Source organism: Oreochromis niloticus, linkage group LG1 (genome assembly GCF_001858045.2).
Source record: "Oreochromis niloticus isolate F11D_XX linkage group LG1, O_niloticus_UMD_NMBU, whole genome shotgun sequence".
In the NCBI taxonomy this organism is placed as follows: domain Eukaryota; kingdom Metazoa; phylum Chordata; class Actinopteri; order Cichliformes; family Cichlidae; genus Oreochromis; species Oreochromis niloticus.
This window is the reverse complement of record NC_031965.2, coordinates 1,732,111-1,751,095: the sequence shown is the minus strand read 5'-3', so window position 1 is coordinate 1,751,095 and position 18,985 is coordinate 1,732,111. Positions and strand designations below refer to the sequence as shown.

General features: G+C 39.7%; 2 protein-coding genes across 4 annotated transcripts; both read left to right on the top strand.

Annotated features, from left to right (window-relative positions):
• The first annotated feature begins 350 nt into the window (after positions 1-350).
• Positions 351-6,663, top strand: LOC100706166 (high choriolytic enzyme 1-like). Of its 3 annotated transcripts, XM_019360151.1 has the most exons (10): positions 351-391; positions 494-700; positions 1,276-1,303; positions 1,396-1,446; positions 1,666-1,797; positions 2,599-2,716; positions 3,193-3,371; positions 5,440-5,521; positions 5,763-5,887; positions 5,998-6,663. In XM_019360151.1, coding segments are annotated over exons 2-10 (771 nt in total). In that variant the 5' UTR covers positions 351-391; positions 494-646; the 3' UTR covers positions 6,000-6,663. The 3 variants fall into 3 exon arrangements, with proteins under 3 accessions (XP_019215696.1, XP_025762769.1, XP_025762758.1); XM_025906984.1 differs by lacking the exon at positions 5,998-6,663 and having other exon boundaries at positions 611-700; positions 5,763-5,895; XM_025906973.1 differs by lacking the exon at positions 5,998-6,663 and having other exon boundaries at positions 5,763-5,895.
• Positions 6,664-10,280: 3,617 nt separating this feature from the next.
• Positions 10,281-12,065, top strand: LOC109204282 (uncharacterized). The gene is made up of 2 exons (XM_019365125.2): positions 10,281-10,403; positions 11,084-12,065. Exon 2 carries the CDS (start codon positions 11,201-11,203, stop codon positions 11,864-11,866), a length of 666 nt encoding a protein of 221 aa, XP_019220670.1. The 5' UTR covers positions 10,281-10,403; positions 11,084-11,200; the 3' UTR covers positions 11,867-12,065.
• The last annotated feature ends 6,920 nt before the right edge of the window (positions 12,066-18,985 follow it).

Below are 18,985 nucleotides of genomic sequence, written 5' to 3'. Positions count from 1 at the left end.
TAGCAGTGAAAAGTATATTATGTAATAAATTACCATGTTTTTGTTGATTATTCTGTCCAATGGTAATAAAGCTGTTTCATTAATTTCACCCCAGCAAGTCTGATTAACATTTCATTTACACTGGCAAAGCATACGTCTTTGGGTTTTGCAACTTTTAATTGAAATAATGAAATGATCTCAGTCCTTTCGTCAGTCTGCGCTTCTTTGTTCAAATTTCCTTCCTGGAAAATTGTTGCTATTTCAGTGTTTTGACATGAGCAAAAACAAAGTCATGGATTGATAAGTAACCTCAACAGACATTGGTGAAATGTCAGCCACACCCTGTGTGAGCTGTCTATAAAGATGGAGCAGCTGAACAGCTGCTGCATCCAGCAGACGCCTGGTACAGCAGGTAAGCAGCTCAGCTTATCATATCGTCTCGATACATGCTCAATCGTACCGGTAAGGAAATCCCAGAAAGCTGATTCTGTTCATGTGGATGTTGCATTTTCAGTGGGAAAAAAATCCAGATGAGAAGGATCGGCTTTCTGGGTTCTCCTCACAGCACTGATTGACCTTACTGTTCCAGCATTTATACACACTGAAGTTCATATAACCAAATGCTGGTCAGACTTTGACTGTAGGTTAACTGCAGAGGACCAACATCATGACTCCAGCTTTCTTCTTCTCCCTCTTCCTGTCAATGATGGCCGTTTCTCTGGTACGTTTGACTCTTGTTGTTGTTAATGTTGTTAAACGCTGCCTCCTGTTCTGGGAAGCACGATCTGATATCGTCGTGTTGGTGTTGTTCCCAGATCATCATACTAAATGTTGTTCCAGGATCAACATTGCAAGTGACCAATCAGAATGCTGTGACGTCATAGTTTTGCGACTTTGGGAAAAACCGCCGTAAAACAAAAAACTGTACTTAAGCTGCGAGAAACCGCCTCTGTCCACCGATCAACGGACCCTGACCCTAACCCTTTAATAAACACTAACCAGAATTGATATTGTCCTTGCAACCTTGGAATTTCATAAATGCACGAATGGCTTGGCGCGCAAAAGAATAACGTCACAACATTCTGATTGGTCACTTGCAATGTTGATCCTGGAACAACATTTTCATGATGATCTGGAAACAACACCAACACGACGATATCAGATCATCCGTTCTGTGAAAGCCGTGAACTTCTCACCGTGTCTGCTTATACCAGTGTCCATGATACCAAAATCTGTCAGTGTGATTTTAAACGCAATGAACAGCAAGTTATTGTGTTTGCTGTTTTTGTATTGCAGGGCGCTGCTGTCATCAAAGATCCAAGTGGTGCGTTGAATGATAAAATACTTCCCAGATGTTAAAGTTGAATTGTATCTGAGAGCTTATAGTTAAGTGCTGCCACCCTCTTGTGTCCTCAGATGAGTTTTTGGGTGCCTCAGCGATCATTGAAAAAGTCAACAATGACATATGTAAGTGAAACTTTACATAATAAAACTCTTTTGGTTAACATAGAAATACTGGAGGAAAATGGAAATTTCCAGAGCCTGTTAACAGAAAATAGACGGCCAACACTCATGATGATCAATCACTCGCTTTCTCCTTTTTGTTTTACATTTTATCACTTAGCATTCAACAAGTAAAACTGTGCTCTGTGAACATTCATCCACTCTCTGTTTGTTGTGCTGCAGCAAAAGGCCTGGTTCATGGTGACATTGCACCCACTTTAACCAAGAATGCAGATCCATGCACAGCCACTGGCTGCAAGTGGCCCAAAAGTGGAAGCCACGTCATTGTACCTGTCTCCATCTCCTCTGTATATTGTAAGCAACACAAACTTTACCCTTCACTGACATTGACTTCAGATATTTCTCCCTTGGATGCTCATTAAACGTGTTGTCAAATGTCATCTTTATTAAAGAGTTAAAAGACAGACCAGGAAACACGAGTTGTTTAGGCTGAGGGATGAAATATGTAATGAATCAAATAGACATATAATTTAGGTTGTTTCTAGAATAAGTTACTTGAACTGAACTGATGTAAACTGAAAATAATAACATGTTTAGAATCCAGCTCCACAGATAAAACTAAAACTCTGTGACAACAACAGCAAACAGATCCACAAACGTGCCAAATTATGTTTTCATTTAATATCGATTTCCAATCTCCTGGGAATGGAAGTATGGGAAGTATGAGAGTTATGGGGATATCGGCTCTTTATGTTTAAAATTCACTGTTACATATGGTGACTAGCGAGAACAGGTAAACTCCACGTACAGAAAGCCAACACAACCTTTTTACAATGCGGTGACAGCGCTGACGTTGCCACATGGACAGCTGAAACTGTGGTTGTTATACTTGTCATTTTATTGTCACAGTGGCAGTGTTAACAGTCTCCTAAGTTTAATTACTATTATCAAATATACAGACGACTGTCAGGCATCACGTGATGATAAGAGAGGGGAAGCACAAAAATATACATAAACATTGCTAAGCTGTTGAGTTTTTTCTCATAAAGCACGTCTGAGAAATTCAACTCTATGCATCAAATAAACTAAACATGAAGGTGATGCAGTGTTACTGTGGTTCAAGGCTCCTCAGCAGACTCATATTTGTTTGTGCAGCCACCCAGGAGCGCAACATCATCATCAATGCCCTGCTCACCTTCCACGAGTCCACCTGCATTCGCTTCGTCTGGAGGACAGACCAAGTCAATTTCCTTTACTTCTTCTCTGGAGAAGGGTGAGAATGCACTCCCTGTACTGACACTGTATGACAAGACAGGACTGACACACTCACGCCCTCAAAACCCTTTAAAATGTAAATAGCTATTGCAAATATTCTATTTGTATCATGAAAATGGGCTGTGACAGCTCCATCCTGTGCTGAAATTCTACTGTAAAATGTCCAGCTTTATTATTGTTTGCTACTCTATGAAGTGCATACCCTTCATAAGAGGGTAAATAGCATTTTTACAATCTGTTCTCAATTATTTCACATACTGTTTAGTCCACTCGTGCCAGAACTAGAGACTGGCCTCTTGTAAGGCAATAAGATGAATCTGGGGTGGGTTGTTAGATGATCGAGGGAAGACAGATCTTTAAAAACCTTAGGAGATCGGTTAGACCGGTATCTTTTTATTTATTTTGGCTGATAGTAGATACCTGTTTGTGTGTCAATCTCAATCGTTTTTTTAATAATCTTACCGTGTGTATCAGGTGTTATTCGTACGTGGGCCGTCAGAGCCGAGGACAGGGAATCTCCCTCCAGAGAAACGGTTGCTTGTTCCAGTCAACGGTGCAACACGAGGTTCTTCATGCTCTAGGCTTCCACCACGAGCAGGTTCGCTCGGACAGGGACCAGTATGTGAAGATCCTCACCGAGAACATCATCCCCGGTCAGCTCAACTACACGAACCTTTGGTTACACTTCACATTAGTCCAGGATGGGGCACACTCTTTTTTATACCAATGAACATTTTACAGCTCAGCAGATAAGACAGCACTGCATGCGGTATTCCTTTGGTCCCAAGACTCTCAAACCAATAATCACACAAGAGACTAGCTAGTATCTTGACATATGTAAGATTTCAAAGGCATCATGTCAGGAATGTAGAAATTAATCTATATGAAAACATTTTTTCTTCTTGAAAATTTGATTTCTCATTGAGAAAATAATTGACAATGACATCGACAATGATCGCACTTCAGTTTTATTACTGCTGGATCTAAGTGCTCCGTTTGACACTGTGGATCACTGCATTTGATTGGATAGGCTTGAACATTTTATTGGAGTTACAGGAAATGTTTTATCATGGTTGATCAGACAGTTAGTTTTAAAAATGATCTCTCTGAGACCTGTACAGTGAGGCATGGGGTGCCTCGGGGCTCTGTACTTGGACCATTGCTGTTTTCTATGTACCTGCTGCCTTTTGGTGTTCTTATACGTTCTTTTAATGTAACCTTTCATTGTTACGCTGATGACCTGCAGCTTTATGTTCCTTTAACCATTGGAAATTGTGCTGAAGTCTCTAAACTAGAATCTTGTCTATCTGCAATTAAGGGCTGGTTATCGGATAATTTCTTGCTCCTAAATACTGATAAGACAGAGTTGATGGTCATTGGGCCACAAAAATTTCAGCACTTGTCCCAAAATTTCATCTTGAAAATCAATGACAGTGTCATAAATTGCAGGGACAAGGTAAAAAACTTGGGCGTGTGGTTCGACATGGTGTTCTCCTTTCTAGTCTCATGTAAAGGAGATAACAAAGACCGCCTTTTATCATTTGAGGAACATAGCCAGAATCAGACAAGTTTTGTCAAGCGACACTGCAGAGGTTCTTGTCCATGCATTTGCGTCTTCATGAATTGATTATTGTAATGCTCTTCTTTATGGGCTACCAAAGAGAAGTTTTAGAGGTTTACAGATGGTACAAAATGCAGCTGCTCGCATTTTAACGAAAACTGGGAAATTTGAGCACATTACGCCTGTACTGAGATCTCTTCACTGGCTACCTTGTCAGGTTCAAGCAGATTTTAAGGTCCTGCTGCTCACCTACAAGGCTTTAAACGGATTGGCACCTTCATACCTCTCCGACCTTTTACACCTTTATGTTCCATACCGTGCTCTACGATCTCAGGACTCTGGCCTTCTAAAGGTTCCTAGAGCCAGAAAAAAGACTATTGGGGAGCATGCTTTTTCTTTTCATGCCCCGTTTCTGTGGAACACCCTCCCTCAAGACATTAGGCAGGCATGCTCTGTGGAGGTTTTAAAAACTAAGTTGAAGACACATTTGTTCACCCTATCCTACATGTCTTAATTCTATGGCTTTTAGTTTTTAAATTCTTACTGTTTTTAATTTGTATTGTGTTTTTTACTTGTATTTCTATGTATCACTTTTATTTATTTATCTTTTTAGTTTCAAATAGTTGTACAGCACTTTGGTTGAAAGCGCTTTATAAATAAAGTTATTATTATTATTATTAATTGTTAAGTAAATGAATTTTAAAGAAATACAGAGTATCTCACTAGGATGCTTCACTTTATTGGACGGGAAACAGAAAGTGTGGAAGTAACAAGGCAACATGGATTAACTACTAAGCATGATACTTTACTGCTTGGAGGGATTCAAAATAGTAAGACCAATTATATAGTAGTAAATAGTCTTTTGTGTGTATAAATAGTAGATATATGACATGATATGCAAGCATTTATTCATGTACATGTAAAAAAATGTTTTGCCATAGCACTTTCTTTGTTACTTTGCAGTAGTCTTTCATGTTTAACTTTCTTCCTCATTTTCGCTCAGAATGTAAATGTTTTAATGTAAATACACCAACATGCAGACCTTATGGTTACATAATTGTCATCGTCACAGAGCTGAGAGCAAAGATATGTAGTTGAATATCGTAGCAGCCATGACAGAGTAACATTTAAACATTTGTCTCCTGGAAATGTCTGTGCAGGACAAGAGAGCAACTTTGAGAAAGTGCTTACCAACAATTTGCAGACTCCCTATGACTTCAACTCTGTCATGCATTATGGCAGGTGAGTTTCTGTGTGCAATGGAGCTCGTAAGGTGTTGAGTTACCTTACATGTTTCGCATTTTCTGAGAGAAAATATCCAGAATTTAAAAAACACGGATTCATCGCTAGGATTTTAGTGTGGCTATTCAATACTTTTAAAAGCCTATTTTCTCCTCTGTTCATAAGTATTCTTTATATAAGAATGAATGCTGCATATATGAGCATGGTCCATCACAGTATGTGCTGTCGTTTGTTCTTTTAGATACTCCTTCTCCAGGAATGGGCAGCCAACGATTGTTGCCAGGTCCAATCCTAATCTTGACTTCGGAAATGCTTTTCAGATGAGTGCCAATGACATTGCTCGTATAAACAGGCTTTATGGATGCTGTGAGTAATTAAGACACACAAAAAGACAAAACAACAAACATACTTTCTTTTTGTAAGAATTACATACTTCACAGTACTCACTGGATTTAATCATTTTTTTCCCAAACCAGAACTTTGGGATGACACTTCAACTCAGTTCTCAAAACATCAGGATTACAAGAAGGAGCAGATCGTCGATGCTGCAAAAATATGAAAGAAACAGGAAATGTGCTGCAAAGTTTTGCATATGTCACATTTGAAATATCAATATCTGAGTCTTTGTGTTAGAGAATAGGCTTATATGCCAAAGGGGCCATTATGTTCCTCATCTTTGTTAGTCAACTATGACTACCTGATTTCTTTTTCTATATAATGTCATAATAATTCAGATTCTAATTGTAAATGATGCAGACAAAGCGCCAAGCCTTGTGACCACCACCCCCTTCAAACAATAATCCTGGAATCATCATGATTGTTGTCTCACTCTGTTCTTAAGAAATATGTGTCGATACAGTCAAATGTCAGCAGTACAAGAAGAACTTGAATCTTTTATTCTGAAGTAAAGGGAGCAGTTTATGGTCGTAAAGAGTCCTGGACTGAAACTGAAGTAAAAGTAATATTAGCATGACATGTCTAACATTAGCCATGTTGAAATCACCAAGTCAAACTAAGGAATATTTAATCCCAGCATACCTAACTTTGGCAGCGTCCTCTCATTTTTTGTTTTCATGCCGTCTTTTTCTTCAGGTTGCTCGTCTCTTTCTGTGATAAAAGTTGAATCGAATAAAATTCCATATTTCCAGCAAAAGGGGGCAGTATTGTTTCATTATTTTACAGAGATGTAGAGGACAGTGCAATATATCCCCGAGGTCCTTAGAGCTCCATGATTGTTTAAGCTTTATCACAACGGGTTTTTTTGAGCAGTGCGTTCAGCTCAAAATTATGTTAGAAATAACTGTTGTGGTTGAAGTTGGACAAAATGTTCCCAGTGACTTTTTCAGTGTGCAAGAAATGCATAAATACTACTTTATAAGTAAATGTTCCGCATTTAAAATCCTGAAAAATCATAAAAATATTATCGAACAGTGTATTAGGAATATGTAAAGCAGTGACAGCAGAAGTGTTTCTTAAGTTAATATTTATGCAGCATTGCAATATTGTAGCCAGTCGAAGTCACACAAATCTTTATTTGTGGGTCCAAAAGTCCCACATGTTACTCATTTAAGTGAAAGTTAAAATCTGCAAATTGTAGAATATTGTCACAATATTTTTTATCAAAATGTCTTTCTCAACGTGTCTTCCCTCCCTTTTCTTTAACAGCAAGAGAATTTTGTGAAAAATCTTTTTTCTCGGTTAACTAGTAGCTCTTGGAAAAGTGTGTTTAGGCTCATTATCGTGCTCCAGTACCAATAATTCTTCAGAAGGATTTCAACCAGAGAGGGAAACATGCTACTTCCTCTTGGGCAGGTGGAGTCAATTCAGTGCAGATAACTCCAGAAGAGCCAAACTTGAATATTCCCACCACCGCCATGATGCACCGTACAGTTATGGGATCCGATTATTAGTTTGTAGTGATGCGTTTCCTTCAGAAATCCTGCCAAAGACTATTTTGAAACCTCAGTCATGCGCACACACTAACAGTGAGCCAGCGTTTGTCACTGTAACTGTTTCTACTAGTTCAGTTCACAAAGTTGCCTTTGTCTATTTGTCTGTGTAACTAATTAAGTGTACAAGCTGTGAATATTAAATGGTGGCATTTAAGGAGCTGCTGGCTAACAGCTTAGTTTCCTGGTCTAATGCTCAGTGAGAGCTACGTTTTAAGGTGGCATGATAGTTTGGTTTAAACATAAGAGTTTAGAGATTTCAGATACTTGGGGAACAAAACAAATGAGCAGCATAGAATGACACTCAGCAGAGGTCCCATAAAATACTGCCAGCCCTTTGGTCCTTCAAGCTGCTTTGTAACCTACCTTCACCCCAGTTCCTCCATTGCATGCTGTGTGTGACTCATGTCAGAGATGCCCGATCTGCTCTGTGGTGGGGTCTTGTTCCTGCTCTCACTGCCTTTAACTTGTGCACAGGAATATATGGGAAATGACATTATTCATGTAAATGATTAATGACTTATTTTACCAGAGTGCTCCTGACACATAGTTTTGGCTAAAACAGTTTCATATGAATGTCATACTGGAAAGCTTTTGGGTCAGCTGTGACTCAACAAAGGCACAGAAGTCTTGTCCTTGTATAGCATGTACTGTTTACTAATGGAGTGGGAGTTTCCTTTATTTTATTTTCCATATGAGTTCTTTAAAAAGCCAAATGCTCCGGGTCTCCTTTGTCCAGCTGATGGACAGACAGCCCACATAAACAGAGCATTTCTCTATACCTTTCCCTGTGTCTCTCTTTGCATCTTTGCTGTTTATTTCACTCAAGTGAATCATCAGTCAATGGCAGTGGGCCTCGGCTCCTAGCTCAGTGCACTTGTGCAATGGTTTTCCTGGTAAAAACTAAAATTAGGAGAATATTTAGCACCAGCAGAAAATGGATCTCCATGGAAAGCTTTATTTTGAAAGGTGTCCCTCTCATCTAATAAGTAACAAAACACATGGCAGTTAAGGCTGCAGGATGCGGGTATTTGGCTAAATGAAAGAGACAAAAATAAATACAGAATTAAAAAACACCTGCTGTACCTCACCACTCAAAGCAGACTCCAGAGTCTCCCATCATTTTTTTAATCTAAAGTCTAATAACAGAGCCAAGAGGTATAAAAGAAAACATCCTCTGAGTCCACTTCATCTGTTGGATGCTAAAAAAATCTTGTATGTCTTTGTATTTATATAGCCTCTACAGAAATTATCCACATATTTCACTTATCTTAAATGCACTACTGCATAATTCTGTATGGATAAATCATTCTGTACAATACAATAATTATAATTCTACAACTGTTTACAACTGTTTATAACTTGCATAGTTCATATTTCTGTATAGTTTTCATATTTATATCCTGTTCATAGCCTGTACATAGCTTGTACACACACTACAGCCTGTACATACTTATAGCATATTCATAACATACCTTCATACCATGTACATTGTAACATACCCATAATAGACCCATATTTTGTACCCTCATACCTATAACTAGGGATGGGTACCGGTGTCCGGTTCTGACATAAACGGTAGTAACCAGACCGAAAAGCAGCGCACATTTCGGTGCTTTATTTCGGTGCTTTTTTTTTCCTGAGCCAATTCTAGCCAATCATTTTACGTTTCCGAGGATAGTAGGCGGGGCCAGGTACGTACGTTCTTTTAGAGCAGAGCTACAGATTAAAAATGCCCAAGGCGAAGCGGTCAAAAGTCTGGCTGTACTTCACAGCAAAAGATGCAAACTCAGCAGCCTGCAACAAGTGCTTTAAGCTAATACTGTGATACTGTCAAAGGAGGTAACACCTCAAATCTGATGAAACACCTGGCGACGCATAGCGTTTTTTTAAAGCCGAGAAATGCACCGTGTTTAATAGCTTGCTGCGAGACCTCACACCGAGCACATCTACTGCGGGTGTGGTGCCTGTTATCGGACCCGGAGTTAGCAACATCCCCCAAAAACCCGAAGAGTAGAGTCCTGGCTCCTAGCCCTGCCAGCGTAGCAGAAATGATGAGGATGATGATGGCAGCAGCAGCCGTTCTCCTCTGCGTGAGTAGCTTCATGTTGTTCGTGTGTAATTAACGTTGAGTATGCTAACCACGTTATTACATTAATGCATGTAAGGTGAACTAGCAAACACCGTCGTAGTTACATGCGGCTGTCTTCTTGTTTGATGGCAGATACTCCCTTCACCCTGGCCAAAAAGGCTAAAATGACCAAAGAAAAAGTGGAAAACAGTTAAACATGAGAGGTTTTTGGACAAAGTTTGTGTTTTTTCCATTGTTTAAGCACTGCTTCCAGCCAAGAGTGAGACCATATATGCCCTATAGCTGCAGAAAAGGCTAACATTGTTATCTTTTTACAAAAAAACAGCTGAACATGAGAGGTTTTTGGACAATTTTGTGTTCTCCATTCTTTAAGCACCGGTTTGAGCACCGTTTAAGCACCAGCACCGTTTCAAAAGTACCGGTTTCGCACCGGTATCGGATAAAACCTAAACGATACCCATCCCTACCTATAACCAGGGCCGGCCCGTGGCATAGGCCGTATAGGCAAATGCTAAGGGCGCCGTCCATCAGGGGGCGCCACGCCAGTGCCACAAATGTTGAAAAAAAAAAGAAAAAAAAGTTGGTACTATTATTTCTAAATACAAAAAATAATCCCACGTTAATTAAAATGCAAAGTAAAGCTTATTTAATAGAAATATTATTTGTTACAACATTATGCCCCCCCCCGCACGGTGCGCCCCCTCCCTTCCCATATCATGGTTCCTTTTGGACGTCACCACATCAAAAAATCAACACAAGATGTCAAAACGGCCAAAACTGTCAGGTGCCCAGGGAAGAAAAAAGAGAAAAGAAGAGGAGGAGAAACGAGAAAAAGACAGAGGTAGGTAACGTTAGCCTACATGAAATTATTTGTCTGAATGTGATAGTAACCTAAATTTTTAGCATTAAGCTAATGTTACATGATTCGCTAATTGCTAATCAATAAATAGCTAGTTAACTGTTTTAACTTCAGTTAATATTGTGGAGGGGGCTAAATTGTTATGGAAAATAATAATGTAACGTTAGGTAATTACAGTACTCCCACCTTTCCCACCATTCCTCATTTGTATTCATCTTTTAAGCAGGTGTTTTTTGTTTACATTGTTATTGCCTTCTGGTTAGCTAACGTTTACCCTGCAGGTAATAGTCACTTTTCCACCCCTGTATATATTATAGTTGTAAGCCTAGTTGTTAAAGTGCACATCATTAATGTTAATTAAGCAATATCACATGAGAGGGAATGCTGTTTTTTAATATGAGCACTGCTGTGATTCGGTCAAAGATAATCATAACATAACATTCTCATATGATATTATACTGTTACTTTGCATTCTGCTATTCAGCATTTCACTGTAATGATGACAATAAATTGAATCTAATCTAATTTGCATATCAGTTAACATCATACATATATCTCTTTGGTTTTTCATTTATATTATATCATTTCATTTTATTCCTGGAATCATATGTTTTTATTATTAGACTTTAATACTCAGTGGTGTCACATACTCCTCTCTTCAGATGCACTGTTGAAGTTTCTAAATCCCACCCCTGGGCCATCTAACACATCTACCGCTGCTGCCTCCACTTCAGCAGCACAACCCACCAGTGATGCAGCATCAGTAGCACAACCCAGCCATGATGCAGCAGCATCAAGCGGTCTTCCTGTTGCCTCCACCTCAGCAGCACAACCCACCAGTTTTGCAGCAGCATCAAGCGGTGTTCCTGTTGCTTCCACCTCAGCAGCACAACCCAGCAGTGATGCAGCAGCATCAAGCGGTCTTCCTGTTGCCTCCACCTCAGCAGCACAACCCAGCAGTGATGCAGCAGCATCAAGCGGTCTTCCTGTTGCCTCCACCTTTTTCCAATTTCCACAACTTACAAAAAGAAGAGCTGCTACAGCAGTGCCAAACACTGAGTACTACTCTGACCCATGACAGCCAGCCGGACATTAATGGCACAGAACTTGCAATGGAAATGCAGAATTTCCCACCATTGCCATCAAAGAACATGACAAACATGGAACTCTTGACCTTCCTGCATGAGAAGAAGCTGGCAGAAATTTACCCCAACATGTGGGTTGCTCTGAGAATCTTTGCCACTCTTCCTGTTACAGTGGCTGCTGCTGAAAGAAGCTTCTCTAAGCTCAAACTCATTAAAACCTACCTGAGATCTACTATGATGCAAGAACGTCTCAGTGGACTTTCCATCATAAGCATAAATCATGTGGTCTCAAATCAGTTGTCATATGATGATGTTGTAGATGACTTTGCTGCAAGAAAGACTAGGAGAGTAAGGCTGTAGCAGGTGATGTGAGGTTGATGAGGGGGTGGTGTACAGTAATTTGTAAGTCATTCTAGTTAATGCAGTATTAAAAAGCACAACTAGAGAACTCTGTAGGATCCCCTTTTTTGTAATATAGTTGTTAAAGTCATACTGGTTTATTTAATATCTTGTTTTGTGCAGTGCCTTATTTATATTGTATTTTTAATTTATTTTATCCAACTTGTAGACACGTTTTATTGTGTTTATGTATGTAAAATTTATTGAATTTCATATATTCATTTTTTATTTTTTGTATTCATTTATTTATTCATATATTTTTTTATCTTGTTAATTATTCTGATTGTGAATTTGCTTTCTTTAAGTAAAAAAAAAAGGTCAAAGACAAAGCTATTCGGTTTCTTGTGAGTACATACACTACACTGCCAATGTAGGGGGGCGCCACCTAAAATCTTGCCTAGGGCGCCAGATTGGTTAGGGCCGGGCCTGCCTATAACAGACCCATTTCTGTAATATATCTATATATCTATATTATTGCTAATATATATTTTGTAATATATCTATATCATTGCTAAAGCACTTCTGGATGGATGCAAACTGGATTGCATTGCCTTGTAATTGTGACATGTGCAATGACAATAAAGTTGAATTCTATTCTATTCATGTATGTCGGATTTTTCTCTTGAATAATTAAATTATTGGTTAATTGCAGTAGTTGAGGAGGTAAATTCTATCATCAACTCATCAGTGTTGATTGATGCTGGGTCTGCCCACGCTGGAGAGATTATATCTTTTGGCTGGCCTGGGAATGCCTCGGTGTTCCCCCAGACAAGCTGGAGGAGGTGATTGGGGAGAGGGAGGTCTGGGCTTCTCTGGGACTGATCAGATGCTACCCTGAGGGCACTGTGTATTGGATAAGAATCTGACAATTTTACTTTTTCTGTGTTTTGCCAGCGCTGTATGAGTCTTTGCCACTGGCACACTGTAAAAAGGCTCATGGGAGTTGTACCTCCAGCTAGTGCTGGGCGATATGGAAAAAATATTTATCACGATATGAATTATTTTATATCACGATAATGATATATATCACAATATACCACCTGACCTGTGGTCATCTGGAAAGTATGCAGTCTGTAAACAGCGAGTGGAGAGGGTGCAGTCTTTGTTTTGAGTTACCCTAAAGCATGTCACAAATCCGGGTGCACGTAAAGCAGCACAATGTGTCAAAAACACAAGACGGAGTTTCTTTGCAAAAAATATCATTTTTTTTATACTTTATTTTCTCTTGCATAAAGTTAAGAGCATGTATAGTGAGAAGACAACACTAATATATTTGCCACAGGCTAGTTAACCCTTTAAGACCTACCATAGAACCAAGTCCGCCAGAGCTTATCTTTACATTTTACATGCTGTAGTGCCATTTGTGGGAGCATTTCTAGTTGTTATACATCAATACAACCGTTATAGCCCAAATTTTAATAATATGTATGCATTAAGTCCATAGTAACTACATAAATTGCAAAAAAGTGCAATAAACTACAAAAAAATTGAAAATCGTTTTTGTTTTTTACATATATTTCTAGTTAGAGAAATTTAAGAGGCTTATCCCTCAAAACTGTAAATACAAAAAGTTGCACAAAATAGTTTTCCACCACAGGAAATTTATTTTGAGTGTCTTCATAGTTTTATTTTTGAGATACACTAATTTTTATATGCTGCAGGAAAAATGAAAATAAATAAATGCAAATGTGCAAAAACACAGCATGTGCATCAAAATAAACTATTTCCAACAGTGCAATTTGACTTCTAAGCATCCCAGAAATGATACAGAAAAGCATAAAGTCAAACATGACTTTTAAAAACACCAATATAGGCTTTGAAGCTAGAAAACTACATTTTCCGCGAAAATGACGTCACTTCCGGTTTCGGACAGGTAATGGCGGACATGCAATAGTTCGTGCTGAGTTATATTCCAACTAGGAAGTGTTATGAACAGCTGATCGGATCGGCAAAGCCTGTTTCTGGAACATTATGTTTTTGTTGCTGCGAGTCTGGAATATTATGTTTTTGTTGCTCTGAGTGCTTTTTATGCAATTTTTGCAAAGCTATATGTGGAAGGAAACCGTGACCTAGGGCAAGCTAATGGAATAAGATGTAAGTACAACTCCTACGGTTTCATATGCAAAAAAAAAATTATTGCGGTACCTTACGTGGTTCCAGTTCTACATGGATTTAAAAATAGTTAGGCAAAACGGAGCGTGCCTGCTCCGACCGGTTGTAAAGGGTTAATTATATATTTTATGTAATAATTTATAAAATTAGGGTTAGAAACGATAGAAACGATAGAAGACAAATGGCACGATAGACACTTTTCTATCGTCCACACGATATATATCGTCATATCGCCCAGCACTACCTCCAGCTATTGGTTTAGTGATAAGGGCCATACACTGTGTTATTATTTATATATTTAAATGGAGAACTAGTACATTGTGGGATTTTGTTTAAAGAAGTGTAAGGTGCAAATGTTGGTTTCTGAATCCCCTCATCTGCTCTCAGGTCAGCCCAAATTGTCTGCAGGTTTCAGGAGACGGGGATGGATCTGCAGGCGAGTGGGGGGAAGAAAAAAACACCTTTCTTACTGTCAGGTGACCTTTAACACGGTGAAAGGGTGTGAAGGAATGAGGAGGAATGTTTATACCAAGGACAGTCAAGGGGTAGTGAGAAACATGTCTCTTGCTCACACACACACACACACGCACGCATACACATACACAAGCTGATGTTTGTGTGTAGAAGAGTAAGGATGAGCAGATGGTATCTTAGCAACAGCACGTTAACGGGGGAGAGGGGAGAATGCGTCAGTGAAGGTAGACCAAACTATTGAGACTGCACACGCACACACACAGCAAAACACACACACACACACACGTCCAGACTCTCCACTAATGGGTTAGTTTGTTGCCTAAGCCCCCGGGCAGCAGACAAAAGGCTTTGTATTTGAGCTACCTGATGTCGCGTTTCAGTGAGTGATTCCCTGATATCTGCACTTCATTGCTATTTCAGATAGTGATATTAATCTCTTTTGATTTTAAAAAACATTTTATTTCCAAATATTCCTAGTATTTAAGTGAACAGCATTTTTGAATAACAATGGTCATCCTACACAGCCACTGCACGAGTTACCATCAAAAGGAAACAACTGGTGTTGGAGAATACCTTAAAACAACACGATTATTAATATATGAGAGACTTAAAAATTAATTGGTAGTATTTTTAGTATAAAAGTTTAGGTTGTTATCAGTTACTTTGGGTAAATGTTTATGCGATCAGTTACTCTGAATAATAGTGTCCTCTTTTTCATCAGTACTGAACAGACAATTCTTTCTGTCTCTAAGCTCGCATTAGCCCATCTTCACATAAAAACTGAAAGACGGGTAAACAGCTGACTTAGGTAGCCATACGGTCTTGTTGCCTCAGCCCCCCATCCCTGAGCTCTGCCACAAGTCTCTTCCACTGAGTTCTTCCTCTTTACTGTCATAAGGATTACTCATAGGGATCTGTGATTGTTACCTTGGATAAATGTTGTGGTGGATATAGAAGGTCCGAAAAGTCAAACCGAAAGCTAAAACTGCATTCTTTTATCTCCAGCTCCTATTCTTTGTAGTGAAGTGAATCAGCAGTCTGCGTTCATGTAGTGTGAACACTGCTGGGCTATTCACTGTTCATTTGGACAACCACACACCATAGTTCTCTGTGTTTTCTAAGTAGATATTATTTCTAGTTTACTGTGAGTTTTTGTTTGACATGTTTTCAGAGCGAGTTTGATCATTTAAGTTTTTGTTGTTTGAAAATGGTTGGTGTAATTTCTGGTAGTTATCATTTTAATTTTTTAATTAACCTGGTATAAAAGATATTTGTTTATTTACATTACTGTTTATTTGTTGTGGGTTTTTTCAGAAGTTCAAAATAGACACTACAACTTAAATAAATCTGAGAATCAAAGACAAAAAAATGCATCCAAGCCTCACAGTTGATACGTGAAAATATTTCTTTTATTTATTTTTAGTTGTTTTATTTTAGTTTTTCTTGTCATTTCAGTAAAATTGTATTACATATAGTTTTGGTTAATTATTATGCCCTTACCACAAATATGTACATCTGCATAGGCTGCACATTCAAGGAAGAAGAAGAAGAAATTTTACATTGATCATTTAATCAATTATCTTCTGCTTATCCGAATCAGGGTTCTGGGGGAACTGGAGCTTATCCCAGTCGCTATGGGGTGAGTGGCAAGGTACAGCCTGGACAGGTCGCCAGTCTGTCACAGAGCTAACACAGAGAGAATGACAGTCACACCGTTAGGCAATTTTAAATCACTAATTAACCTAAACCTACTAACTACATGTCTTTGGACTCGGGGAAGAAGCTGGAGTGCCCTCAGAGAACTCACAGGGAGAACATAAGGGGAACACGGGGAGAACATGCAAACTCCACACAAAAAGGCTCAGCCTGATGGTGGAATTGAACCAGGAACCTTGTTGCTGCCATTTGAGGGGCAAAACTCCTCTTTTTAAACTTGTTTCACCCATACAGCACCACCTCACCACTGTCTGTCTCCATCTCACACATACACACTCACTTTTTCGAGGTGTTTCTGTCTTCCTGGGTGTGAATGGGATTGGCTTCACAAGGGAAAAGATGTGGATGGACTGATGAAAGGGTAGGGAATTCAGGAACGGACAATCTGAACAAAAAAGGGAGGCAATGAAGTTAGGCAGAAAAAGAGAGGGAGAGAGACACTGTGCCTCGGAACTGACCTGATTCTGTACACCTTGTAGACGTCAAAGATGACAGCAGAGGGATGAAGAAAGAAATAAGAGGAAAACAAGCACAAAAAAGTGCACAAAAGAAATGAAACCTAAATAACAACAAGCAGTACACCATTATTAAACAGTACTGGAAAACATTGAATGGGCAAGAATGGAGTTTAAGTAAATCTCGCAGCATCTCCATCATAAAAGGAAAACTAACAGCCGAGTAATTCTATATCAGTGGAGAACCAATTCCAACAGTCTTAGAGAAGTCCATAAAGAGCCTTGGACTTCAGTATAATGCAGACCTCAATGATACGTGGCAACTAGAACAACTAAGGCCGAACTTGGCTAATGACCTCAAGCGGATTAACAACACTGCACTCCCAGGGAAACTGAAGCTTTGGTGCTTCCAGTTTGGGTTATTACCCAGACTACTGTGGCCGTTGACAATGTACGAGGTCTCACTCAATCATGCCAATCGACTAGAGAGGCTAGTGAGCTCCTACGTTAAGAAGTGGCTCGGACTTCCCAAATGCCTCAGCAGCGTTGGACTCTATAGCGACGGGATACTGGCATTACCTATCCCTAGTCTGGTAGAGGAGTTTAAATGTGCAAAAGTGAGGTTTGAGATGTCACTCACGGACTCCCGGGACCCCATAGTGAGAGGCACTGCTCCCACCCTAGCAAGGAAGTGGACCCCAGCCACAACTGTGCTACAGGCTAAATCTGCTCTTCGACATCGTGACGTGGTGGGCAGTGTTGGGAAGGTTACTTTTAAAATGTATTCCACTACAGATTACAGAATACATGCCCCAAAATGTATTTTGTAACGTATTCCGTTACGTTACTCAATGACAGTAACGTATTCTGAATACTTTGGATTACCTATTATATTATCGTCCTTTTTACAACTACATGAATGTACTATTGCTGTGTGCTTTATTACTATTACTGAAGGCTACTCGCCATACCAATACCGACTAGATTTTTAAATCTTAGTATAAAATGAGTAACAGTAGGTGGACATTAGGTAAGGCTGCACTTTTTGCAGCGATCTCCTATAGAAAACTATTCCGCGCGTATATAAAACAGGTCCGCGGCTCCGAACCGTAGTAAAGGGACCTCTGGCTAATACAGTGGGTTCCGTGTCGGGCTCATAGCCGAAAACTAGCTTTACTTTGTTGTCTGAGTCAACATTGCTAGCGAGAGACAGAGAGAGGCGTTGAAAGGCTGCTCCAACGGAACTTATTGTTTTGGAGAAAAACACAAAAAAAGTGTACAGCCGAGTCTTAATAGCTTACTTACAACTGGGCTCGTCAGGCACTCTTTTTGGCTGCAGTGGTTATTATTATATTTACATGCTTCCAGCTCCCGTTTTTGCTCGGTGACAACTCGTACTTTTCCTTTTTCTCCCTCCGTCGCTCACAGACACATCACGGGTGTGGCAGTCCATTCTCCCTGCAGCACGGACTACACTGCCCATGAGGCTGCATTCTTTAGGGCTTTGCCTGTAACACTCTGCCTATTGGCTTCATATTAAATCATTTTTGTGAATAATTTTTTTAAATATTTCTTCACGTCATTATGCGGGCCGCAAGTAGAGGTGACATGGGCCGCGAGATTGAGACACAGACATTAGAGCCTCTTAATGCGTGTTTTGTTTGGGGCGTGGAAACCAAAAATAGAGAGGCATAGCCGAACATATGAAACAGGAAAATACCGCTGTGTAATCCCTTTATTTCAGCAAAGTAACTGTATTCTGAATACCACCTTTTAAAATGGTAACTGTAACGGAATACAGTTACTCATATTTTGTATTTTAAATACGTAACAGCGGTACATGTATTCCGTTACTCCCCAACACTGGTGGTGGGTCACATCCAACAGGGCAGAGGAGGATTTGGTCTTGGAGCAGTAACACCTCGCTGGCGACAGGTATCTGTAACCAAATGTCGAAAAATGGTGGTGGAGGAGGTGCGTCGACAGGAGGAAACAGCCAGACATGCCAGAGCCGTAGCGCTGGCCAAGCAGGGTCGCTGGATAAATTGGGAGAGTGTTGAAAAGAGGAAACTCTCATGGAGTGAAATCTGGGGAATGGAGTCTAATAGACTAAGTTTCATCATCCAAGCAACATACGATGTGCTGCCTTCCCCCATAAATCTGCAGCTGTCATTTGGAAAGGACCCAGCCTGCCCTCGTGTACAGTCCCAGCCACACTCAAGCACATCTTGGTTGGTTGTAGGACTAGCCTTACTCAGGGCAGATACACATGGAGACACAGCCAGGTCCTCAGGTGTCTAGCCAAGAAAGTTGAGTGCAAGAA

What these genes read in the sequence shown, in the direction of transcription:
- LOC100706166 (XM_025906984.1), top strand. Translation starts at nt 647, where the DNA reads ATGACTCCAGCTTTCTTCTTCTCCCTCTTCCTGTCAATGATGGCCGTT. An exon ending in TGTCATCAAAGATCCAAGTG is followed by an intron (nt 1,304 to 1,395) that starts GTGCGTTGAATG and finishes TTGTGTCCTCAG; the next exon opens with ATGAGTTTTTGGGTGCCTCA. An exon ending in TCTGTCATGCATTATGGCAG is followed by an intron (nt 5,522 to 5,762) that starts GTGAGTTTCTGT and finishes TTGTTCTTTTAG; the next exon opens with ATACTCCTTCTCCAGGAATG.
- LOC109204282 (XM_019365125.2), top strand. Translation starts at nt 11,201, where the DNA reads ATGATGCAGCAGCATCAAGCGGTCTTCCTGTTGCCTCCACCTCAGCAG.